Genomic DNA, 27,140 nt, shown 5'->3' with positions numbered 1-27,140 from the left:
GATCTGGACTGGCTTGGGCTGTAATTGGGGTTTTGAGATATGGTTTTGGGGCCTGTTGAAGTTATGTTTTAATGGGGCTGTTGTATGGTTTTAATATGTGATGGGGTATGTACGGGTGGGGGCGGGTTTGTCGAGGGGTGAGGGGCGGGGGCGGGTGTTTTGGGGGTTGGAAAACAATACAATCATTTGGTAAGGGTTTAGATTGTTAGGCATTTGCCGAGGTTATGTTGTGTAAATGTGCACCTGTTTCAATAAAGCGGCCTTTTTCAGACTCTATTTGGTCTCTTGGTCTGCTCACCTTCCCCCACCCCTCCCTCCCAAGGGGGGCTGGGGGGGGGCAGCCGACCTCGGGAGGTCCCCCCCCGGGCTGTTTGGGAGGGGTGGGTGGGGGCCATTTTGGAGCAGTCTGCTCTTTTGGGCTATTTTGGGCTTCTTTTAGTATTATTTGGAGCCCAACCTATAAGTGGCTTGAGCTCCTCCCCCCGGCCACCATTTTAGGCTTAGGTGACCGGGTGTTTTTGTCAGTTAGCTTTTGTCCCTCCCTCCCTCCCTGTGGGGATTTTTTACCCCCTTTTTTGTCTCCTCCCTTTTGGCCAATTTATTCTGTTTCTTTAATTGGGCGCAGCTGGTTGTAACAGGTGGCCATGGGGTTTTCTTATATTGTTATTTCATTGTCGCTTGGAACAGGTGCGGTGCGGATTAATTTGATTTGCCAGTTTTGGGCAGGATGGGAGTTGATAGTTTTGAATTTGGATTTTGTCGGGGTAAGTTGGGCAGGTGGAATTCGGTTTTGGAGGCATAGGCTGGGGGATCTGGACTGGCTTGGGCTGTAATTGGGGTTTTGAGATAGGGTTTTGGGGCCTGTTGAAGTTATAATGTTTTAATGGGGCTGTTGTATGGTTTTAATATGTGATGGGGTATGTACGGGTGGGGGCGGGTTTGTCGAGGGGTGAGGGGCGGGTGTTTTGGGGGTTGGAAAACAATACAATCATTTGGTAAGGGTTTAGATTGTTAGGCATTTGCCGAGGTTATGTTGTGTAAATGTGCACCTGTTTCAATAAAGCGGCCTTTTTCACACTCTATTTGGTCTCTTGGTCTGCTCACCTTCCCCCACCCCTCCCTCCCAATGTGTACTTTGCAGGGGGGGTCCCCTCAAGTTTCGTTACGCCACTGCTTCTGATGCATTAACCTCTCTGCTATGAAACGGCGGTTCAGCTTGGTATATTAACTCAGGTTGGGTCATCTAGGGGGTGCATTACATATGAACAAACCCGCTAAGCTTCAACCAGCATTCTGCACATTCCTGTCACTGTGTTCGGGACGGTCAGAAGAGGGCGCAGCTTGCTGTTGGAAAGGTCAAACTCTCCCTGCCACACCCCTCAAATTCCTCTATTCCTCTGCACACAGAGGCACGGTCTTCCCTTTCGTCCGTTAAAGGAAGACATTCCTCAGTGCATGCATGTGTTACTGAGTTTATCCCCTTGACTGTCCCGGCATTTGCTGTTTTTTTCTGCTCCAGATAAGCAGTTTTACCCACGGAGTGTTTATCACAGTGCAGCCTTGTTATCCTTAGAAAGGCGAGTCCACGCAACTTGAACAGTGCCTAGCCAACAAGCTTTGGCTCCAGCAAATTATTGCCTGTGCAGGTATTATTGTGTTTCTAACCATTATTCTCCAGTTACTCGTACCTAATCACCTGATCATCCATGGCAGGTGCATTTGTTGATGATTGCAATCCATAGAGTAGGAGCAGATGCTCCTTCTAATCTACGAAGAATTTGTGGATGCCATAGATGCATCCCTTGAGGGGGCAGTCTCTTCATCTTTAGCTCCCCTAAGTCCATAAACCAGGAGGTTTGTGGCCAGTAAGGTGGCATGCATCCCTGAGATTGTCCCAAAATAGTGATGTTCAGTACCAAGTTCATCAAGGACTCTAAGAAGGGCCTTGATAGTTCCTGGTGGGCCTGCCAGGACAAAGTACTGGACATCCTAGGCCCACTTACTAAAGTCTGCGATATGGCCGAAGAAGGCTAAGATTCCGACCACATGATTGACCCCACTATCCTTTCAGGCTGGGTCCAATGGGCCCTGTGCTTCCTAGGCAACACTAACTGCGCCTTGAATAGTGAGCATTGTTGCTCACTATTCATCATAATTTAACCCAGACTTGGTGAGTTGGCCACCACGGAAGCTGGGCAGGTGGCGAATGGGGGCCGCTTCCAGGAAGCCTTCATTAAGGAGTTCTCACTCCTTGTGAATACAGTCTCATCTCTGGATAAAGTGCAACTATCCATCGCGAATGTGTTTAACCAACAGGTGTTTAGAGGGGCCGTTAAAGGTGGGGAGCACTCCTCTGGCGGGCCAATCCTTCCAACTCCAATGAACTCCAAACTCACCAATACATCCAGTTGCAAGACCAGAAGTTTGAAGGGTTAAACCCCTCCCAAGTCCACGACAGAGGTAGGGGATTTAAAGGAGCCTTCCATAGAGCCAGCAATGTACCAGGTGGCACCACCAGTAAGCAAGTATCCCTTCTTCCCTACACAGGGTGGGTGGCAGGCTGCAGTGGTTCAGGTACAACTGGGTGGCAGTAACAAGGGATGTTTGGGTGAAAAAAACAGTGATGGGATTCCACATCAGACGCTAGTTGGCAGGAATGGGGCACAGTGGTCAGGACATAAGGAGGCTATCCACAACAAGTGTCCATAACTCCTCACAGGATCCTTCGTGGTGCACAGGTTAGCGGCCAACAAAGTGTCCTGCTCCATTCTCTTGAAGATAGATAACGTGTCAGCAGAGCGGTATAACAATCGCTTGGGGGGCACTCGGTCCAAGGTTCTGGCAGATTTGGCTCGAGATTTCTGAAATCGTTGCCTGGAGATCAAGTTGTCTGTGACAGCAGAGCATCTAAGGGGGAAATTCAATCAAGCGGCAGACTGGCAGTCGAGACACCTGAGGTATTACAGTGCGTGGGAGCTAGATCCCTTGTTGTTTCAGAAGATCATGGATCGGTGGGTTCCATGCCAAGTCAACGTCTTTGCGTCAAGAATCGGTTATCAGCTACCGCCCTTCTTCAGTTGGTTCCCGAATCTGATGGCAGAAGCCAAGGATGCCTTCGTCCAGGAATGGTGTCAAATTCAGGGTTATGTGTTCCCTCCGTTCTTGATGATTGCTAGACTCACAGCGTTAGTCAGACGACAGAAGGTAGAGGTGAACCTAGCGATGCCGCTTTGGAAGTATGGTATTCAGTTCTTCTGGAACTTTCCATAGATTTTCCAATCCTACTTCCCCAGACTCATCATCTGTTGATGGAACCCCATGGCTACTTGCACCAACTGGTTCATGACGTATCTCTCTGGTTGATGGCCTGGAGGATTACAGGGGTCACTGGGAAGTCCCAGGCCTTTTGACAGAGGTTACCTTTCATCAGAAGAGCGCAGGCTGACAATACGGTCAAGAGATTTAGCTCAGCGTGGCTCAAATGGTCCTGCTGGTGTCTGCAAAGGGATCTTGATCCTGTGGGGAGAGATGTAGGGCATGTTGTTAACTTCTTGTCTGAGTTAGTTGGCCAAGGGTTGGCATATCGCACTATTAATGCCTGTAGGTCAGTTATATCAGTGGGACATGTGCCTCTCCATGACATTCCTAAGGTGGGACATCCTCTAGTTTGTCGCCTTTTGAGAGGTATTCGTTTGTGTTTTCCACCTGTACCGAAATACTCCTCCCTGTGGGAACATTAAAGTAATGCTACAAATGATTCGGTCTTGGCAGGATAACCAATATCAATCTCGTAAGGTACTAATAGGTAAGTTGGCAATTCTGTTATGCCTCATTTACTGTAAGAGGGTGTCCAATGTTCGGGCATTGGATATCACAGTACGGATGTTAACCCTGAATGAGGTATCCTTCTCCGGTTCAAGACTCACCACCAGGTTAATTCACTATATGGCTTTCCCTGGCCATCCCAAATTGAGTGTAGTGCGCTGTCTGAGCGCATATGAGGCCATGATTGAAGAGTATCGTCCTCAGGGGATGGATCAATTGCTTGTATCTCTCACAACTTTCAACCGGTCTCAGGATCTACTATCGCCCGCTGGGTGAGATGGATGTTAAAGGAAGCTGGTGTGGACACATCATCCTTTGGGGGACTGACTCCACAAGGGGAACTATGGCTTCGAAGGCCTTCTCTCTGGCGGGCCATTTAGTAGATATCCTCCGAGTAGCAGATTGGCCTTCGGATTCTACATTAAAGACCTTTTACTTTAAACCCATTACAGGCATGGCTTCATTGGTTGTTAACCAATCAGGTTAATCTGAGCCTCCGGTCCTGACATAGAATATAACATTTCCTAGCTATTGTGAAGGAAATTTTCCATTCTATTAAGGAAGCGGAGGCAAGGATTATCCCTCTGACTTATTTATCATATCACCCTCCCTTTATCAGACGGAGATTCCGGCGTTCTGGATGAGTATAATTACAAATAGTATTGCCATGTTACTGCTGAACAATTGGTGGCAATGATTATCTAGTGATGGTTTGACAGGATTACTAAATGCCTTTTTTGTCTGTTGACATACTTGGATTTATGTTTATTATATCGGAAGAACTATGCTTCATATTAGTTTTTCCTCGAAGCAGATCCTAAGCAAGAATTCTGAAAGAAATGCCTGGATCAGGATTTTTTGCACGAAGAAAGAGAAGTACTATTCCTGGATGGCGTTTATATGGGGCACACTCTATCAATGTTGTGTTGACATTTACTGCAAAGACTCATGGGGTTTGTAGTTTTTTATTGCATTGTTATTGTTAAGGCTTCTGAGTAATGAGAGATGAGCATAATCCTTGCTTCTGCGTCCTTAATAGAACTGAAACGTTCCTTCACAATAGCCAGGAAAAGTTCTATTCTGGCAGTAAGTCACCATGCAGCTAGTCAGCACACACATAAAAAATTGGAAACGTACTGCATTAGTTTCTGTTGGAAGCACAGATACTTGTAATGGAACAATTTGTCAGCCTCCATGACTAGGAGGATCACCAGAGTTTCTTCTGTTTTTTAATCCAAAGTTGAAATTTAGCACTGCACGGATGTCATCAAAGACCTGCCTGATCAAGTTTCTATAACTATGGCATGCGATTATCCCTCCTGTGGCACACAACATCAATGACATTTCTGCGCTTCCTCTAGGTGACGAGTGACATATTCCAGGGAATAATTGCCCTATTTAAGACAGTACCGAATTATAAGCCATTGTTACGCATCCCTTCAGCCTTCCTGTTGCAGAATAACAAGCCGACAGTCCTAACATTATAAAAAGCTACCAGAAATTCATGTGGACCTCGCATCGTTTCCCTTGGAAATTGCTTTATCGCATTCATTCTTCTCTTACTTGAGTAAGTTTATCCGTTCAAGCTCTTCTCTTTCTCATTCTCCAATCCAGAAATCAGCGTCACAAGCTTGGTTTATTAATTTCTAAGTGTTCCAAAATAAGCTGCCATATTACGTTGTATAAAGCGCTGTAGCAATTAAAGATGTATTCTGCTCTCTTTATAATTTTTTGTTTTCTGAAGTTGTAATCAAAACCTTCCGTTTTCATTAATGTAATCAAACCCCATCAAATGTGAGAAAGTACTTTACTAAGTATCTTAGCCTGATATACAAATGTGTTTATACGCACAAGTGCTACTTAGCGTCTATGAAGGCAACTTGCTTATCTTCATTCTAAGAATCGAAATATATGATTTGTATCTTTCACAAAGTGCATCAACATAGAAAATATAGACATCCTAGAGTGAGGGTTCCAGGAGGAGTATGTTTTACACCCACAATTGTGTTGGTTTCTGGGTATTCATATACTCCTTGCAGGTTGATTACCACTGTAGAAACACATAGAGATTCGCCTCTGTCAGTGGAATGCACCTTCCCTGGGCGTAAAAACGGAGTTGACATCACTATATTACCAGGCAGTGTTAAATTAAAGGTTTCTCCACAAGGAAAGCTATTTACTCCGTAGAGGGAAAAAAACAAAAATAAACTGGAGATTGACTTTTTAACATGATTTATCCATGCAGAAGAAATGTATGGCACATATTCCCTATGTGTACATTTTGTGTACCAGAGTACCCCTGAAATGCTGACTGTTGTTGATATCCATCAGTTCTACTGAGGTTCTTTGTAAATACAAGAAAAACAGTAGGTTTCCCACCTATGAAGAGGTAATCTTCCTGGAGAAACGTTTTCACATTTTAGCCAACCTATCTCGTGTATAGGGACACAGTATGATTAGTCTTAAAAAAGCAGAGCTTGATGCAGCTCTACTTACAAATGGAAAGAAATGAATCAATAATATTAGAATCGCATATTTGGAATAGCAAATAGTCCTTTCAAAGATATATAGCCTGATTCATCATTCTCCCGTTTTGCGAGCCCCTAATAGCGATTTATAAGGAATCGCTATTAAGGACTTGCAAAACGGGATTCATGTAGGAATTGCAAAAAAATATTGCGATTCCTACATGTTCCTTATTTGCGATTAGCAAATTGCTAATCGCAAATAAGGAATAACTCCCCATGCATTCCTATGGGCCTAGAGGCCCATAGGAATGCATGGGGAGTTATTCCTTATTTGCGATTAGCAATTAGCTAATCGCAAATAAGATAGCGATTTCAAGGGTGCCAGGGGTGTCCAAAGGACACCCTGTAGCACCCCTGAAATGTAATCTACATTGGTGTTGCGCACACACATGTCCAAAGGACATGTGTGTGTGTAACATGCAACTTAGAAAAATGCATTTACATGCATTTTTCTAAGTTTTCGCTATTTACCACGAGGTTTGACCTCGCGGTAAATAGCGCCCCAAAATTACGAATTCGCAATTTTAAAATGGTTCATGAATTGCATTTAAGGAATCTCAAATAGAGATTCCTTAAATGCAATTCCTCGCAAATATGCGAATTCTTTAATAGCGAATTTTGCATTTGGGATGATGAATCCCAAATGCAAATATTGCACTCTCAAAGGGCCAGATTCTCAGAATCTGGCCCTTTGCGAGCGCAATTAAGCTTGATGAATCAGGCAGTTAAACTTTTAAACACTGGAGAAATCGTGTTGGGTAATTTTAAATCACTCCCTATTCGCGGCAGAAAATGTTTTTGTTGGAAAGACTGCATGGTAGAGGTGGATGAACATGCACCATGTACCGGACTCTAGCATAATATTCATATAACAAACGGGAAGGAAGGGGTTTGCCTTAATTTCTTTCAGTTCCCAGGTTATACAAATCTGTTCTTTTTCTGTTTTTCAGATAGTTATATTTACCTGAAGAATCCTCCTCCTGAATTTCTTCCAAAAATAGGCGTTATCACAGTTTCAGGCTTAGCTGGCCTTGTTTTAGCAAGAAAAGGCAAGTATAAAAAACTATGATAAGTATTTCTATTGATATTGAGGAGTTTGAGATATTTTATGTTTTCTTCAAACATTAAGTTATATCCAGACAGTCATTTTGTAAGGCAAGAGTTAATAATTTTCAGAGGTTTCATGTATATGTTTTCCTGACATGATCAGAATCACAAAAAGTATCTAAAAAATGTATTAACATAAATTTACGTATTTGAAATAAATTGATTTGGACTTTTTTTGAAATTCATAAAAGTCCTCTGGAGTGCTTATCAAAATCTACACAGGTCTGTGATTTCCCTACATGTTCCTGTTCCCCCAGGCGCATCCCAGCAGATTGTAAGCATAAAGGACAGTTTCATTACTTTTATTGGAGTGTGCATTGCATATTTTCTCATTTTTTTGCCACAGCGAAAATATTTTCCCAATTGTTTTTGTTGACGTTTTCTCCTCAACAGTGTAGCGGAGCAAGATTTTCATTGTGTGTTTATTGTGGACAAGTGTACATGTAAATTGCATAGATTCGTTTGCTTTCGAGGTATTTCCAACATATCGTGACTACTATTCATGTTTTGACGATCTATCCACGTTAGAAGGGATGCTTTTACATGCCATAAGTGCGGTGAGTTTTATATGTCAAAATGACTGATGCTTGGTCAGTCCTAAAAGTGTAATATGCAGGGAGTTTTTCCAAATGACTATTTAAAGAGGACTGCTGTGGACGATATTGCCGTCACTTAATTATCAGATGTCACATGAACTTTCTTGGTGCAACTCCTGAAGTTCCCGGTACTGCAAACAAGTACTGTTTTTGTGTAGTTGCATTAGTGAGATCACTGTTCCACTGAGGGAATTTTTGGCATTTGTTATGCCCCATTTATTCCATTAACACCATTGGACATGTGAACTGCACTGTTAGGTTCTATATCGATATCAGTTCATTAGAGTTCTGATACCTACTCATTCATTCATTTCATTAAGAATCTTTATTCGGTGATTAAAAAACACCATAAAAGCACATATATATATACATAGGTAAAAGGTCATTAAACATTAATCAAGATCCTTATACAAAGTTAGTACAAATAGAAATACCGACATACAGGTCCATAGATTTAAAATAGAAAATCCAAAATCTTTCATTCCTAACCCCTAGTCATCCTTAATCGGACCGCAACCTTAATAAAATTCATAATACAACACAAGGTTAGGGGATCAGAGGCTTTTTGCAAAAAGACTAATGCATCCCTGGCATGTTCCTGTTGGGCTTTTTTTTAAATATTTACAAGAAATCTGCGCCTGGGCATCGAATAATAGGGACAGAGCAAAACAAAATGAAGGGAATCCTGCGGAGACCTGTTGTCGCAGCCGCAGGGTCCCTTCTGCTCAATTGACGTGGTGAAACCTGCTGGGGAAGCCAACATAAAAGGAAGTAAATTCAGTCTAAAACGGCACATAAGAAATCTATCCTGTGCATTATGCACAAGGTACAGATAAGGCTCCATACCCTCCACACTCTTCACCAGATTATGAGCCCTCACAGTCTTTTTAACTCCTTCAGCCTCAGCTCTGCATTGGATTTTCCGCTCTAGGAAAATTTCCCCTACTTGTTTCTTGTGCCGGGCTGAAATTGTTGTAGGGTTCGTGAAGAGGTTTCCAAAACCTAAAACCTCAAGGGTGTTTTTCACATATTTAAGCCAGGGGATGCGCATACAATTAGTCCTATGTAAGCAGTCCAATAAAATTTCTCTGCTTAGATGCGCATCTGGGTTAACCCATATTTTTAGCCAGGCCACAATTGGCCTAAGTTTTAACAGGTCATCCAAGTATGGCCTCCCTAGCTCCCTATGAGCTATGATTCCAGCGGTACTGGGTGGTGCCCTCAGGATAGATTTCAAATATTTGTTTTCTTCCTGTTGGATTCTAGTGGTATTCACAAAGCCCCATACTTCTGCCCCATGGATTACTTTGGAGCATGATACGGAGCAATACAAGTTCATCACCTGTTCCAGGCTCCATCTACCTAGCCTCCTGCCATATCCAGCTATTGCCCCATTAGAGGCAATCATTTTGCTACAACGTTCCGCCACCAAGGAGTTAAACTGTAGAGCGCCGTCAAAGGTTACTCCAAGATAAGCGAACGTTTTGACCTCCTCTAAAATATGGGTGCCTATTGTATAAGTAAATTTAGAGGAAGGTTTTTTGCCGGCCAGGAGCACATAAGATTTACCCAGGTTAACAGATAGATCCAGGGTACTCATGAACTTAACGAACCCATCTATCAGGATTTGTAAGCTTCGGGGTGTACGTGCAAGCAAGACCGCGTCATCTGCATAGAGCAGAACAGGAATATGCCGCGGCCGACCCTAGGGGAATCTGCCTTTAAACCCAAAAGAAACTGCTCCAAGTTGTTAATATAAAGGGAAAACAGAAAAGGGGCAAGAATGCAACCTTGTCTGACTCCGCTCTTACATGGAAAAGAGTCAGACAGTCCTCCCTCCCTATTAAATCGAACCTTGGCCGTGGTGTCGCTATGCAATTCCCTTAATATGGTAATTAAACCACTCTCAATCCCCATGCTTGACATCATGTCCCACAGCTTTCCTCTATTGACGTGGTCAAATGCTGCTGCCAAATCCATGAATCCCATATAAATGGGTTCATCACTGGCCAGAGTATATTTGGCAGTCAGCATGTAAAGGTTCAGGCATTGGTCACTAGTGGACCTCCCTGTCCTGAACCCGTATTGAGTGTCCGAGAAGGTGTTATTTTCTTCGGTCCACTCGGACAGTCTGTTAAGGATTGCCCTACCCAAAAGTTTGGCCGATATGTCAATCAGGGAAATAGGCCGATAGCACTTGGGGTCGTCCCTATTGCCCTTTTTAAAAATTGGCACAATAATCGCTTTTGACCAAGATGGTGGCAGGCCACAAGAGGTAGCAGTATTTATGACCCTGGTCATCAGAGGGGCCCATAGTTCTATGTTGCTAAGGAACAGGTCAGGGGGAATCCCATCCGGACCCGGGGCTTTATTTTTAGTCAGACCCTCCATCCCTGCAGTAATCACCTTAAGAGTGAATACTACCGGGGAAACCTGACTTGGGGTTACCGGTGACTCTACAGGGATACTGGACTCATGGTTATATAAACCCCTGAAGTGTGTAACCCACTGCTCCGGAAGGATGTTAGCCCCTATGTCCGGGGAATCATTTTCTTGAAAGGTCGGTTTATTGATGATTCTCCAAAAACCCGCAAGATCCTTTCTTTCCCCTGCCTCTCTTAAATCTGCCCATGCTTCTGCCTGCAGGGCAAGTTTCCTCCTTTTGGTCTCTTTTTTATATTTTTCTCTGCACACCTTGATTTTTTGAGGGTCCCTTGGTTTTAGCTTAAGGCAGCATTTCAACTCCCTCAGTGCCTTAGAGCAATCTTTATCAAACCACCGGGGATTGACCAGGTTACGTCTGGGCGCACTGGTCTTAAGTAGTCCATCGATCAGGTTAGTGATCTGGTCAAATGCTTCCAGTAACCTTGATCCCTGGACTTCTAGGTCTAGACAGTCGTTAATGGCCAGTAGGCCCTTGTCACCCAAAGTTTTATAAAACTTTACCCCGTCTATTTTGGACCATTTCAGTCTCCTGCCTTGGTCTATGACCCTCTCCTCAATTGTGCGATGGACTCTGGTTCCAGCACCCACCCTATACGAGAGCACCAAAACAAGAGGGTTGTGGTCGCTGAAGCTGCTCCATTCTATCCCTACACTGATTATTTTATTTATCAGGGATCTCGAAGCCAGAATATAATCTATAATAGATGAGCAACCCCTGCCCTTAAAAGTTGGTGGAAGTGTGCCATCCGACTGAGGGTCTATCATATTAATGGTGTGCTCTAGGTCATACTTAAGCCGAAGCAAACTGAGAGCCGACCCAGTAGGCGTATGAGAAAAATGCGGCCCCTTCTCCATTGGGCATTGTGACCAATCTGAGTTTACCTTGACCAGTGCCGGACAGAGATGGCAGTTAAAGTCTCCCATTAAAAGCAGCCCATGAGACTGCCCCTTATTTTGGAATGTTGTTTCTTGTCCCAGCCTATGGTCTAGCTCAGCTAGTAGCGGGTTATGATTGTTTGCTATCTCAGTGTTATAGATGTTAAAAACAGAGAATCTTAGCCCCTTTCCGAGGAACCGAACTACCTGGATCCCATATGAATTCCAGTCTGGGGAAGACCAGGTGCCAGGGAGGTCTAAATCTACGTAAATGGACAACCCGCCCATTGCTCTCCCTGATCTTGATTTTCGGGCGGGAACAAAAAAACACTTGTACCTCTGTAGATGATAATTGTTCACCAGGGCCCATGTCTCCTGTACACATATGACATGAAATTTTCTAATGAAATCAACCCATTCCTTATTGTTAAATTTGCCCGCTATGCCTGCTACGTTCCAGGAGATCAGTCTCGCTCCCTCCCCCCTCCGTTCTGAACCCCCCTGTGGCCTTGATGGTATCTCCTGTATTGACCCTTGCGTGGCCAGCCCATGCCCCCCTCCTATACATTCTATGGCTATAGCCTTAGGTTGAACATACACGGATTTCCCAACACCACTCCGTGGAATTAGCTGAACCTGAGAGCTTTGTTCCACCGACACCTCTGTCAAAACACCCTTTTCCATATAACCCTGGGGGGCATTATCCGTTTGTCAATCTACCCCCTCTAGATCGTTCAAGCAATTAAACCGGTTATAGGTATGAAAGGGTGGTTCTGGTCGGCCAAATAATGGCCTAGGGTTAAAATCCTGGTGTCTCCCCCTCCTGCCAACCCTCTCCCAGTTGTTATGAATTTGTGGCGGCTGCAGTGGGACTGGAGTAATGGGAAAAAAGAAAGACACACGAAGGGTTTGGATGGTGGATTCCCTGGATCTATTTTTCCCTTGGCATATATAGGACACCGTTTCTGTGTCCCTAAAACTCACCAATATGCCGTCCCCTATAATGGATTTATGTGTTCTCCCCACCCATGGCACCCTTCTTACCATTATGATTTCATTATTAAGGTGCATCGGGAGGGGTCTATTTATGTTTAACCACTTAATTACCCTACTTTTCAGGGCACAAAAGTCCTCAGTTTCACCTACTTCGAGTGGGAGAACACCCGCCATGACTACAGTGAAATCATTAGTCTCAGGGGGTAGGTTAGGCCTACGTGGTCTCGGGGGAAGCTTCATTAGAGGGATCAGTGTGGTACTATCTACCGGCTGTGCCGGATGAACAGGGCCTGAAGGAGGAATGGGCGTGTTAGAGTTAAGGGACTTAGTTGGTGCAGGCTTGGTCCTTAATAAATGTTGCGAGACCGCCGCATTTGCGACTTGTGGAGGGACTGTGTTTGCTGCACTATTTGCAGGCTGTTGAGGGGCTAATGTGATGGGAGTAGATTCTAGATGCCTTCCCTGATGACCAGCCGGAATTTTCAGACTATCTAGTGTGGTCTCCAGAATGGTTAGTCTGATCTCAATCTTTTTTATACTCTCGCTAATCGGTAGTAATAGAGACCTTAGCAAGAATTCCAGGTTTCCAAGCGGGACAACAGAGAGGGGGACATTAGCGATATTAATTCCTGTATCTTTTATCGGGGCGGGAGCTAGATCCTCCTGGGCAATAGGTTTGGGGTGTAATTCAGCCGGTAATTTCGCTGCTAGTACGGGGGGTTTTGAAGACTTCCCAAAATCCAAATGAGAGACTTTGGGTTTGCTCCTTCCCTGGGCTCCCTTCGATTTCCTCCTACGTTTATTAGGAGGGGGCCCAAGTGCTCCTTGCGCGGTGACTGGCTTGGGTTGAGCTTTCCTAGCCTTAGGGGCTGAGGGGGGTTGGGAGACTAAATCAATGGTCACCCTAGTGGGGCTTGGGCTGGTAGCTGGGGCTATACTCATGGCTGCAGCTAGTGTAGTATTCGTACAATCCCTCAGCAGGAGTGGGACATCATCTATTAGGGACAACTCCTCCCTGGGCATGGTAGATTGGTCTCCAAGGGGGGTATTTTTCAGGTTATCTATTGAGCGTCTCCGTTCTGCCCTTAACCGGGACAGGTTGCACTCTTTGTCCCCCTCCCCCACCGCCCGGGAGAAATAGTTCTCTAGGGTCCTGCTTTTAACTCCTCCCGGCTTCAATGGGGTACTCTCCTTTGCCGGGGACAGCATAATAATAAGTGATGGATTAAGTTCGACAGGGGACTTTAACAGTAAATAGGAGCAGGGGTCGAATACACGACCAAAGAGGGTAGGCCCATCCCGGCCAACTCCGGCCCCTGACGGCCACATACGGTCCCGCCCTTGTCCCGGGCTTCTCCCGGCGCACTCCCGCGCCGCGGGAGAACAGGCCGCCAAATATAGTAACTACGGACTAGGAGGGGGAGGGGTCGGGGAGAGCGGCCCAGGTGATCGCTATCCGGGCTGGCAGGTGCTCCTGGGAATCAGAGTCCCAGCACCCGCGCTCGCTCGCAGCCCCGCCTCACACAGACTTCTCCCTCAAGTCTTTCAGCAGTGACCCCCAGCAACGATCTCACCGCGAGGAGTAGAGGTAGGAAAGGCAGCAAAGTCCCAGCAAAGCGTCCGTTCAGCAGAGCGTCCCGCTGGGCAGTCCGGCAACACCAGTTTTAAAAGGCTCAAGGGTGGGGGGGAGGGGTCGGGGAGAGCGGCCCAGGTGATCGCTATCCGGGCTGGCGGGTGCTCCTGGGAATCAGAGTCCCAGCACCCGCGCTCGCTCGCAGCCCCGCCTCACACAGAATTCTCCCTCAAGTCTTTCAGCAGTGACCCCCAGCAACGATCTGGCACCCCTCACGATGCGGGACCCGCGGAGCGGGTACCGCGAGGAGTAGAGGTAGGAAAGGCAGCAAAGTCCCAGCAAAGCGTCCGTTCAGCAGACTCTGTTGTCATGGTTACATCACAATACTATAGGAAATGCTTGAATACCTTTGGTGCCATTTTACAGAACTGCTCAAAACTTTCCAAGTGTTTAACTACATCAACTTTATACCTGAGAGTTTTACAAATACCCATGAGGAAAAGCCTTGGGCAGGAGAAATTCGAAATTCATGCCCAAGGAATGTCCCTCCCGACCGGATACTTTTGGCACCTTTGTCCAGTGAAGTTTCTACGGTTGGACTTTTTTGTAAGTTAGGGTCCTTTCAGCGGGGCAAACCATCAAGTTTACTCCAGCTGGCAGTATGACGGCGATCTGGTGGTAACCTGTGGTGCTTTTGGCAAAAATTCTTAAAGTTTCCAAGTGCCAGCTTTCAGAGTTAGGCAGGTGCAGTGCACGCCAACCCTTATCAAAGGGCCCCAGGACCTTGGAGGCACCACTTGGGGGTCAGGACACATTCCAGTGATCGCCACTATCCGGATCCAGGACAAGAGCAATTTGAACTGCCAGTCGGGCTCTTCAGGAAGGTGGGTTGGGTTTCTTGCAGCTTTTAAGTCCTTGCAGCTTAACAGGAGGCTAGCCAAATAGTCCTGGGTTCAAATGGGAAAAGGTCCAGCCCATGAGGTGAGTGACTACATGTGTTAGGATCTGTTAGAGGAAGTGAGTGGGTGTGTGAGTAACTATGAGTGAGTGGCTGTGTGAGTGACTGTATGGGTGAGTGAGTAGGTGTGTGAGAAGCCAGGTGAAAGTACTTTATTTGGTTGTGTAAACCATAAAAGTGCATAACAAACAAACAGTACAAAATTAAAATGATAAATTGTGTTTGAGTACCTATATGGGTGACAACACAGTGTGTGAGTGGCTGTTTGGGTGTATTAGTGGGTGTGGAAGTGCCTGTATTCCTGTATGTGTGAGTGACTGCATTGTTGAGTGAGTGGGGACATGAGTGGCTCTATGGATTAATGAGTGGTTGTATGAGTACTCGTATGGGTTTGTGAGTGGTAATGTGGGTGTGTGAAAGGTTGTATGGGGTGTTAGTGGGTGGGTGTGTGAGTGGTTCTTTGAATGATGTCATTTGAGATGTGATCCGTGATGTCACTGACAATGTCATGAGGGATGTAATATGTGAGATCATAAGCAGTGCATTGTGGGGGCGTAAGTTATAGTTAGGTCAGGTAACTAGAACTGCTAAATTTCACTTATTTTGTACGAGTGAAATCTGAGCCTAAAAAATAATATATATATATATATATATCTATACACATATATAGATGGGTAGATATATTTACAGAAAATAGAAAAAGAGGGGACCCCTGAAGACTAGTGGCGAGTTCCTAGGTCAGGCAAAAATAAGTTTAAAATGAACAATATATTTTTAAAACTTATTTGCCGTTATTTGTGCAGTACACTGTCATATTGATTCAATTTGTGTTGATGTACCTGACAATTTTCAGGACCCTCAAGTTGCCTAGGATTTGTTATATTTGAAATATCGATATATTTACAGTACAGTATATTGAATCCGTAACTTCTACTGCTTTCAAACACAATTAAAAAAAAGTAACACAAAAAACAGTAAATCCAGCACATTCATAAATGTTTTTTTATCGTGGTGATACTCTCAATTTTTTGTATTGAAAACTCAGGCTGTTTAGTTATGTATTACACTGTAATAATTGCAATACACAAACTACCATTATGAAAAAAAATGGTCTCTCTTTTTATCTCATTTGTTTACCTTAATTTATTGGCTCTAAATCTGTGACAACTAAATGTTTGCAAGCGTACACCTAAAAACTATAGTGACTATCAATGTATCATATCACATTGATTTCTTAACACATATCCCTATTTTTCTATTCGATTTTTCACAAAGAGAAAAAGTAATATTTCCATTATTAAGCTCTAATTCCTAGCACAATTTTTAGCATGGAAATTACTCATTTTGAATGGCAACTTGAAAAGGGATTTATATGTTTTACACCTCATTTTGAATCAAATTAAAAGGTGAAAGAGTTCATAAAAATGCAAAAAATGTTTACTATTTAACTTGATTGTTACTTTTTGTGAAATATAATATTTAGTTGAAAGTAATAATAGTCAGGCGAGCAGTATTACCAATTCAGTTTGGGATGGAGCTCACTCTCTTAAATATAGAGTCCTACTCACAAATCTTTTTGAATTTAACTCGCCAATAGCCTTTTGTACGAGTATGAACAACTTTTGAAGTTCTCTGAAAACGCTCATGTAATTAACTGAGTGAGTAAATAACACAACAGCCGTATTAGAAGAACCCATGTTCACCCTCATGTAGTCTTCTGTTAAAATTTCAGACACTAGATGTTTATTGTTAGCCAACTTATTGGTGCTCTCTTTAATCGCCTCAGGCGGATGGAAGGCTTAGTGCATCTTTGGATTTGCAATTGAGGCCTGGAAATTAAACACAGATCACTGCAGTGAATGAATTGGTCCACTTAGCCAGCAAGCTAGCGTTTGAATATGGCACAGGCTGGAGTGGGCATTCCAGGGTCAGAGTACTCTGAAAGTTTGTTCACACCCTTAGACATCATTTGTGTGAATTCACAATTTTGTTAAAGACCCATTCCCATCCTAGAACCGATCAGATATTTACTCCTGGCAAGTAGATTCCTTTTCTTGGTGGGAGCGACAGACATTGTGTACTCTGGATTTTTTTTTCTGTTCCAGCATTTGAAAATCTATATCATTTGAAGAACAAAAGCCTCTGTGTCTGGTACATAACAGCATTGCCGCTTTTATACCATGAACAATTAAATGTCTTAACACTGCCTTAACTCGCTGCCCCTCTCCCCCCCCCCCCCCCCCCCCCACGATGGACGACTGGGCTAAGGATTTAAAGAATGGGCCATAGCTGAACTAATCCGCATGAGGCGAGTCCGTAGGGATGACAAATTCAAGGATGACGCAAGGACATGGCAGGTTGTGATCTCAGAAGTCCCTAACGGAGAGAGCTCCCTTTCACACTCTACTGAGAGAATGCAGTTGGTCGGAGATAGGTCAGAAGAGGGATCACAACCAGAGAACGATCCTGGTCTGTAAATTTACTGAAAGCCCGCAGGGTGGTACTTACAATTCTTTGACAAACGGCGTGGTGAGGTGTTTCCCAATGTGCCCCGGGTTGAGGGATATGCTTTTTATAGTTGAATTAATGAGAGTTGTTCTTCGGAACTGTATTTCCGTATCCCAACACGTTATGAAGTGGGTAGCACAAAAAATCGGTTGTGATCAGGTCCTTAACAGATGGAATTATACTGTTGTTTTAGTCTGTGTATCAGGAACTAACAAACATATACAATATGTAACTGCTGTATTGAGCTATTGTATGGATGGAAACTCAATAAAAAATATATATTTTTAAAAACATTTGAGGTGCTACGGAAGTCAAAATCAAATTGCGAACTAAACATGGCCTTCAAATGGTGAGCTTCAACCTGGGATGCACCCTGTAGGAAGGGTATGTATTGCTACTCAGATCCAGAGTCAGGGTGGTGATCACATGCATCTGTTTTGCAGTTTTTTGTTTTTTTAGAGGTACATGGAACTGGTTTTGGCACACTGTTGTGCACATGCATTCCGGTACTGTGCACCAATACTGTATTACATGCCCTAGTCAGGTGTTTGAGAAATGTTTTAAAGGGATTGGAAACAAAAACAGACACCAGATAAAGTAATATGAGACACACTACAACGCGGTAATGTTTTTTGAAGTCTTGCTACAGATAGCTTTAGCAGTGTGCTACAGACACCATTGAAAGCAGTGTTTTAGCAGGTAGTATTTACAACAAGGGGTGGTGATGGACAGAGTCTCTGAATTAAGCAGAGCACTCTCACCCAGTCAAGAGATCAGGGCTAGATCCAACACAGTTTTTTAGCTCATTGAACCATCCCAGTTTCAGAACCTGGCTGTATGCAAATTAGTCTGTCCCTGGCCCAGTGCATCATGGGAACAGGGCAGACCAGACTACAAAAGCCAATTCTTACACTGGGAAGGAAACAAGCTTCCGGGGACCGGTTTCTGCCATTTCAGGCGTCTTCGGCCCGGCTTGCTTGAATCCTGATGGTGCAATGAGCAAGGGACTCACATCTGAGTATACCCTTCCACGCTTAGGGTGGACACAATTATTTACAACAAGGGGTGGTGATGGACAGAGTCTCTGAATTAAGCAGAGCACTCTCACCCAGTCAAGAGATCAGGGCTAGATCCAACACCGTTTTTTAGCTCATTGAACCATCCCAGTTTCAGAACCTGGCTGTATGCAAATTAGTCTGTCCCTGGCCCAGTGCATCATGGGAACAGGGCAGACCAGACTACAAAAGCCAATTCTTACACTGGGAAGGAAACAAGCTTCCGGGGACCGGTTTCTGCCATTTCAGGCGTCTTCGGCCCGGCTTGCTTGAATCCTGATGGTGCAATGAGCAAGGGACTCACATCTGAGTATACCCTTCCACGCTTAGGGTGGACACAATTATTTACAACAAGGGGTGGTGATGGACAGAGTCTCTGAATTAGGCAGAGCACTCTCACCCAGTCAAGAGATCAGGGCTACATCCAACACCGTTTTTTAGCTCATTGAACCATCCCAGTTTCAGAACCTGGCTGTATGCAAATTAGTCTGTCCCTGGCCCAGTGCATCATGGGAACAGGGCAGACCAGACTACAAAAGCCAATTCTTACACTGGGAAGGAAACAAGCTTCCGGGGACCGGTTTCTGCCATTTCAGGCGTCTTCGGCCCGGCTTGCTTGAATCCTGATGGTGCAATGAGCAAGGGACTCATGTCTGAGTATACCCTTCCACGCTTAGGGTGGACAAAATTATTTACAACAAGGGGTGGTGATGGACAGAGTCTCTGAATTAAGCAGAGCACTCTCACCCAGTCAAGAGATCAGGGCTAGATCCAACACCGTTTTTTAGCTCATTGAACCATCCCAGTTTCAGAACCTGGCTGTGTAAATAATTTTGTCCACCCTAAGCGTGGAAGGGTATACTCAGACATGAGTCCCTTGCTCATTGCACCATCAGGATTCAAGCAAGCCGGGCCGAAGACGGCTGTAATGCCAGAAACCGGTCCCCGGAAGCTTGTTTCCTTCCCAGTGTAAGAATTGGCTTTTGTAGTTTGGTTTGCCCTGTTCCCATCATGCACTGGGACGGGAACGGACTAATTTGCATACAGCCAGGTTCTGAAACTGGGATGGTGCAATGAGCTAAAAAACGGTGTTGGATCTAGCCCTGATCTCTTGACTGGGTGAGAGTATTCTGCTTAATTCAGAGACTCTGTCCCTCACCACCCCTTGTTGTAAATAATTTTGTCCACCCTAAGCGTGGAAGGGTATACTCAGACATGAGTCCCTTGCTCATTGCACCATCAGGATTCAAGCAAGCCGGGCCGAAGACGGCTGTAATGCCAGAAACCGGTCCCCGGAAGCTTGTTTCCTTCCCAGTGTAAGAATTGGCTTTTGTAGTTTGGTTTGCCCTGTTCCCATCATGCACTGGGATGGGAACGGACTAATTTGCATACAGCCAGGTTCTGAAACTGGGATGGTGCAATGAGCTAAAAAACGGTGTTGGATCTAGCCCTGATCTCTTGACTGGGTGAGAGTATTCTGCTTAATTCAGAGACTCTGTCCCTCACCACCCCTTGTTGTAAATAATTTTGTCCACCCTAAGCGTGGAAGGGTATACTCAGACATGAGTCCCTTGCTCATTGCACCATCAGGATTCAAGCAAGCCGGGCCGAAGACGGCTGTAATGCCAGAAACCGGTCCCCGGAAGCTTGTTTCCTTCCCAGTGTAAGAATTGGCTTTTGTAGTTTGGTTTGCCCTGTTCCCATCATGCACTGGGACGGGAACGGACTAATTTGCATACAGCCAGGTTCTGAAACTGGGATGGTGCAATGAGCTAAAAAACGGTTTTGGATCTAGCCCTGATCTCTTGACTGGGTGAGAGTATTCTGCTTAATTCAGAGACTCTGTCCCTCACCACCCCTTGTTGTAATTAGCAGGTAGTAAGCACTCTATAAATGCAATTACAATACATGCAGAGTGAGCTTTGCATCTGCCCCTTGCTCTGGATTTATCTGTTTCCTCTCTCTCCGCTCCCTGCTTCTAAGTCAATGGCTTTCCTTTCTATTTTTATGTTTGCCCTGGAGCATTTTACTTTAAGCATTCCATTTGATTGAACGAGTGTTTCCTTTCATTACTGATACCAGGGAACTATTTTTCCTAGGAAGGTTTCTGTGGCATTTCATTTTTTTTTTTTTTTAAACTTTATTTTTGAGTTTTACATCAACGAACTTCATCATAGAGTGCATCATAGTTATACATTTCAGTCTACTGTTCACAATGTAGTTATAGAGTCAGACCATCGGAACATATATCACAGTCTGTTGATACAGTATTATTATCAGTCAATCCAATAGTGTAATCATTCCTAGCACGTACCACAGGCCAGGCCCCACACATACCCACTATATTCCCATGATAAAAGGAGGCTTTCATGACAATAGCGTACTGCAAGAGAGAGCGTTCCCCATATGGCAACTCTGGTTACAAAAGCCTCACAGCAGGTTGACCCAATGTCGGCTTGTAAAGTTCCCTCCTCCCTCCAACGATCCCGCACACAGTGCACTCCACAACAATCTGGGTTACATCAATATCGCCTCACATATGTTCGTCCAATGAAGACCACCCCAATGAGACAGCCAAGGGGATTGCTAGACCGTTTGTCCCTCCCCTGCTTCGGCATCTTCTTGCAATAGGTAGCATCACAAAGGGGCCCAAATATTACTGGGCCGTGAAGTTACAGGCAACAATTCAGAATATGTATTTAACTGTTCCTGGCAATAAGTAAGATCATGCAGCCAGTCCTTGAATTTGGGGGCCCTGCCCCTGTCCCACCGACATGCAACTCTCCTTTTTGCCATCAAGAGGGCTAGTGCAACAGACTTGCGGTGTGTCGCCTGTAGGGGTTCCACGTATCCCAATAGCGCTAAAGCAGGGGAGAGAGCTATCTCAGCGTGAATCATTTTGGACAGCGCTGCGAGTACCTGAACCCAGTAGAGCTGGACTGCATCGCACGCCCATGCAAGATGTAGAAAATCAGTCCCTGGAGCATAGCATCTGTCACAATTGTCAGTAGTGCGAAGTTGAAGTCTACACATTCGGGCTGGGGTGTAATATATGCGGTGTAAAAACTTGTAATGTATAATTCTAGATCTACTGCTAGCAGAGATGCGTTCTGTTTGCTGAAGGCAAAATGCCCATTGTTTGTCTGTGAGAGGTACCTCTAAATCCTGGTCCCATTTCAGTTTGGCTGCCAAAGGTGGGTAATCTATTTGTGTATGTACTGTCCTGTATATTGTCGACACTAGCTTACAAGGGTTGTCATTTTGGAGTATAAGTTGCAAAGGCACCAAGGCCTCAGGTTCATTCGGAAAGTCAGGCGTTAGGGCTTTCAGCCCTTGACGGAGCCTGATGTATAGAAAGATTTCAAGCGGAGATGGTTGTATGCCTTCATAAAGATGCTCCATGGAGCGAAACGTACCATCATGATATAGATCCCCCCACGTCTCTACATGAATCTTGTGGAGCAGTTTGCGAAATCCCGTTTCCTGCAATAAGGGCATATTCGGGTGGTAGGTCAGCGGCATCAGCGGCGCATAGAGCTTTGTAACCTCCAGTCTACCAGCCAGTCGGGCCCACGCGGTAACCGTGCTCATTACTGTTGTGGGTGTTTTATCCCTGCCAGGTACCAAAGCGTAGAGTGCGCCCTCTATGGGGATAGGATGGGCCAGCCAGTGCTCAGCAGCTAGTTGAGGCATATATCTAGGTTGATGTACCCAAAAATAGGCATAATGAGCCTGGGCTGCCTAGTAATATAGCTCAAAGTCCGGTACACCAAATCCGCCTTGATTATAGGGCCTGATCAGGGTGTCCCATTTTAGACGAGGGGACTTCCCGCCCCACACCAGTTTAATGAGTTCTGACCGAAGTTGTTGGAAAAAGGACCTGCCCGGGTGGAACGGAATATTCAAAAAGAGGTATAGCAGTTGTGGGAGGATTACCATTTTGATCAAGGATGTCCTGCCCGCCATAGAAAGAGGCAGGGTAATCCACCGTGCAACGTTATCAATAATACGATTCATAGTAGTGCCATAGTTGGCTCGGAGTAGCTCATCTCTATCTTTCTCTATGTGGCTACCCAAGTATTTAAAATCTCCGTCGTTTCAGGTGATAGGATAATCCAAGTCAAACCATGTTGTGGAAGGCGTGAGCGGAAATATGCAAGACTTACCCCAATTAATCTGAACTCCTGAGAGCCTACCAAATTGTATAAATTCCCTAAGAATGGGGTTCAGGTTTTCGCTAGGGTCACGTACTTACAAAGTGATGTCATCTGCATACATCGATATAAGTATCTGCCGTTGAAAACAGCGTAGTGCACTGTCTCTATGATGTTGTCGCAGTTTGGCGGCTAGAGGTTCTGTAGCTATCGCAAATAAGAGAGGCGAGGGGGGACACCCCTGCCTGGTCCCCCTGGTGATAGGGAATTCCGAGGATAATCTGTCATTAATAAGTACTCTGGTGTGGAAAATGATTATTTATCATACAGTTATGTCCCATCATACACCCTCTTCCGTCACGTCCCCGAGCCCATCATGCCAAAACACGAGCACACGAGAACACGAGCACCCGAGAAAAACGAGCACGAACCGATCACGCGCTGATCATGCGCCTCATGTAGTTACACACGCGCTCTCCTTCCCCAAAAAAAAAAGTCAAACGCTCATCCTTATGGTCAAAGCGACTCCGAGAACCAACTCAAACCGTGCATTACTGTGGTTAAGCCGATGCCGAGAACAAGACCCCCCCCCCCCCATCTGTAACCATTTCCCTACAATCGGGCCAATTCCGAGAAATAGGCCCCATTCTGTTAAACCACGATAACCAATTCCGAGAAGAAGAGCCCCCGAATGCTGAAACACGACAAACAGACGTCTTGTCACGACCACCTCTCCCTTATCTAAGGAACCAGCCTAGTGTTATTTCTCCACACCTTCGCCTCTCTTGTGCTTCCTCATTCTAAATCATGACTCAGCCTTATCTCCTCTACCATGTCTTCACTCTTTCATGACGCTGCCTCCTTTTATGGTCATGACTTCTGTTTTATTGCAACATATGATCCGGGCCTACATGACTTCTGTTTTATGTTAACGTATGATCCGGGCATGCATTGAATGGAAGCTCCTTCCTCTTTTCCTGCTATAAATACTGTGTGTTCAGATAATAATGTTAGAGATTCTTCCGATCCTCCTCAGGTGACGGAGCTCTCCCTTAATTCGAGTTACTAAATAAAGACCCTGAATTCGAACCACCACGCACTCTGCTCTTCATACTTGAACTTATTGATATTGCCTAGAAATTCTGATCAAGGTAAATTACTAAAATATTTACCACAGCAAATTGGCGCCCGAACAGGGACTTCCCTTTCTCCCCACACGCCGGTGATGCGGACCTAGACCGGTCTCTTCAAGACATCGACGGACTTCTACGTGCACACTGCAGGGTGTTCCTGCATGAACTCCTTCGTGTCGAAGAGGGGCCGAGCCACGGCCTAGCCATCCATACGAGGCGGTGAGGACGACAGCGGAAGTCTCGACCCAGAGCCCGAAACCTGTGAAGATTGCCGAGTCCGAGGTCGTCTGAAACCCGACCAGTCCCTGTCCATGAGCACTGCGTAATCAAGTGTCCAGATCTTCAAGGTCTTCAAGTTCTCTGCACCTCGGTGAGTACTGCTGGGTGTGTATAAAGACGGGTTCTGAATTTTCAGAGCACGGTAAAGACGGGTTCTGAGTTATTCAGAGCACGGTAAAGACGGGTTCTAGGTTTCTAGAAAACGGTATGTTTGTATTCTGATACTCAGAATATATCGAGTTTTTTTCAAGTGTAAAGTTTTTATTTGTATCTGATACAATGCCTTTGTTCTCTAAGCTGTGTAAACTGGGTACCCGGAAGGGGTTACTGGAACAGTCTGTACCAGTCCCCCCGAAGGATACTCCTGGTTATTTTATGTACACAAAGTATGGGATTGGTGCCATCTTGTATTTGGATCTTTGGGAAGGTTATACTAAAGATTTAGACATCACGATCAGATGGCCAAAGAGTGGCACATGGGATTTGAATTGTATCATGGCGGTTGAGAAAAGATGTTGGGAAAAGAAAGCGAGACCCTCGATGTTAGAGAGTGTTGATATATGGCGAAAGGAAGCACATCGAAGGGAACAGAAAGAGCAAGGGAAAGTTGAGAAAGCAAAGAGAATGTCGGAAGAAAGTAAGATGAAAAAGTTACAGGATCAGGATGATGATATTTGTTCTGAACAAATGAAAAGGGAGGTCTCAGCCTCAGTAACGGGTATATATCCTGTCCTCTCACCAAAAACAGGGTCCGAGATTAACTCAGATTCTAGTACCCCTACGGCACCTCCACACCCTAAGGTTCCTTCTGTACCCGACGATTTTATTACTACTTACTTGATGGAGCCTCCTCCTGCTTATACGAATCAGGTAACAGCCAGACGAATAGTTACTCAGACGGAACCCATCCCTGACACTTCGGGTGGTGTTCTACCTCTGTTAGAATGTGATTATGATCCAACCCCAGGGGAAGGTTCACAAGCAGATATTTCCCTTCGCTTACGAGAAGCTCTAGAAGGTATACGAGAGGTACCGAATGTCACAAATTGCCTAAACAAAATTTATGAAGCGCTTCGAACAGGAGAACATTTAGAAACTCTACAGGAGGCTATAAAAAATAGACCCATAGCACATAGAAAATGCCTCTCACGATTCATGATCACTTGTTTTATTAGAATGATAGCTAGTGCAGGAAAAAGAGTTCCTGATGATTTACTACAACTAGACCAAGCAGTAGTCGCAGGAAATTACAATAAAATAAAAGAAATAGATCTTTTTATTCCGCTCTTCATAAGCAAGGTTTCCGATTCCCATCGAAAAGATGCCCTTACCCAGGGAACTGAGAATGATAGTACGAGCGAGGATAGAGACGAAGGAACTGCTTTTCAGGGTGCAGTACGTTCCCGTATCCCTCGTTCTCAGAATAACGGACAATTCAAACTTAGAACTAAGAAATTGTCAGCCCCCACAGATAGGTTGTTCCAACGAACGCAAGAAGCTCTAGATGATTGGATGGACGACGAGCCTCCACTCACCACACAAGAAAAAGAACTCGCTAGATCAAGCACCCATTGGGTATCTCGATACTCCATTTATGGCTCTGATATAGTTGCTCAAATGTTTTTATCGATCCCTCTAGCCTCTCAAAGACTAGCTAGCATCTATATGGTTCAACACCTCATTACAATGTATGAAGATACTGGTTGCCCACCAAAAAGATTACATCCTCTCTTACGAGACTGTTTAGAAGGGAGGTGGGTGGCTAGGGGACAAGAATTCCTTAATATCTTCCTTGAACTACGACAGCGATATATCCAATGTTTTACAGGCAGTACAAATCCCCATCCCTATGACCAAGGACAGTCCCCCCTCCGAGAAGTACACCCTGTTGCAGATTCCGATGGAAAGTTACAACAAACATTTGTGTACACTCCTTTGACAAAACTGGAAATACTCGAGATGAAGAAAATGGTCCCTTCCCACGAAAAAGACCCTTCGGGTTTCCATAGGGAACTCAAGGACATTCTTCAAATGGGTTCCTTTACTTATAAAGACCTCAATATTCTCCTTAAAGTCCTGTTACCTCAAGGAACGTACGACAAGCTAAAAGGAAAAGATTGGGAGATTGAAGGGAAAAAGGTAACATGGGCAGACTTAGAAAAAGAAGATGCCACTCGTAATCCCGGACAAGGTTTGGGACCTCTAGTTCAGGAACTCCCTCGCTGTCTCCCTAAAATACTGTCCCAGTTGCTGACCACTAAGAAAGAAGATTGGGATGCTATCTCTGCATGTAAACAGAAACCAGATGAGGAGATAGGGGACTATTATTCCAGGTTAGAGAAATGCTTCCTCATCAACAGCGGCCTCTCCTCCGGTGGAGATGCCTATAGTCGATTATTTGTTTCCAAACTTGTAGAAAATGCCTTGCCCACGATCAAAAATAGAGTACTGAAGGTAGAAAGTACTTGGCAAGCAAGCTCCCCCTCACAAGCACTTCAGATGCTCCAATATCACCAAAATAGAATTAGGGACGAACAAGGACAAGAAAAGAAGAGAACAAAAGATACTAAAATGAAGGTATTAGTAGCACAAACTAATACGATCCAACAGACCCCTAAACAACCCCAAGTATCACAAGAAAAAGTTACTTGTAATTACTGTAAAAAGCCAGGACATTTCGTGCGTGACTGTCCAGTATTACAACATAATATTGCCACTGGGAAGACACAACCTCGTAACTATCCCCCTCGTCCTTCTGCTCCTCCAACTGATGCTAAACCTACCACCCAACTCTATCAGTACCCAGTGTCATCCTATCCTGAATTCCCCACGATCTCATGAAACAGCTGGGAGGAACACGATAATCGTCCACTAATACCGATCCCGGTTGACCAAGAGGGTCCCTATGTACATGCTAAACTCCTAGGTAAGGAAGCAAAATTTCTGATCGACACCGGGGCTAGTAGGACGACAGTGCAGCACAACGAAGTTCTCAAGGTACCCCTCTCTGGCTCAAATAGTATTTCCTTGGGATTTTCTGGTACACCTGTCATCAACAAAGTTTCTGAACCAATTTCACTTAAAGTTGGTCCTCTTACAACGTCCAC

General features: G+C 44.9%; 1 protein-coding gene across 2 annotated transcripts in view; it reads left to right on the top strand.

Annotated features, from left to right (window-relative positions):
* The window catches only part of APOOL (apolipoprotein O like), a 246,955-nt gene that overhangs the window by 151,487 nt on the left and 68,328 nt on the right, over positions 1–27,140 (top strand). For both annotated transcript variants that reach the window (XM_078688480.1, XM_078688481.1), the window contains exon 5: positions 7,304–7,402. In XM_078688480.1, the coding sequence (XP_078544606.1) occupies positions 7,304–7,402 (99 nt within the window). The remainder of the gene's footprint in view (positions 1–7,303; positions 7,403–27,140) is intronic.

Source organism: Lissotriton helveticus, chromosome 4_1, assembly GCF_964261635.1.
Source record: "Lissotriton helveticus chromosome 4_1, aLisHel1.1, whole genome shotgun sequence".
Classification (NCBI taxonomy): domain Eukaryota; kingdom Metazoa; phylum Chordata; class Amphibia; order Caudata; family Salamandridae; genus Lissotriton; species Lissotriton helveticus.
Note: the sequence above shows the minus strand (reverse complement) of the source record. Positions and strands in the feature narration are given on the sequence as shown.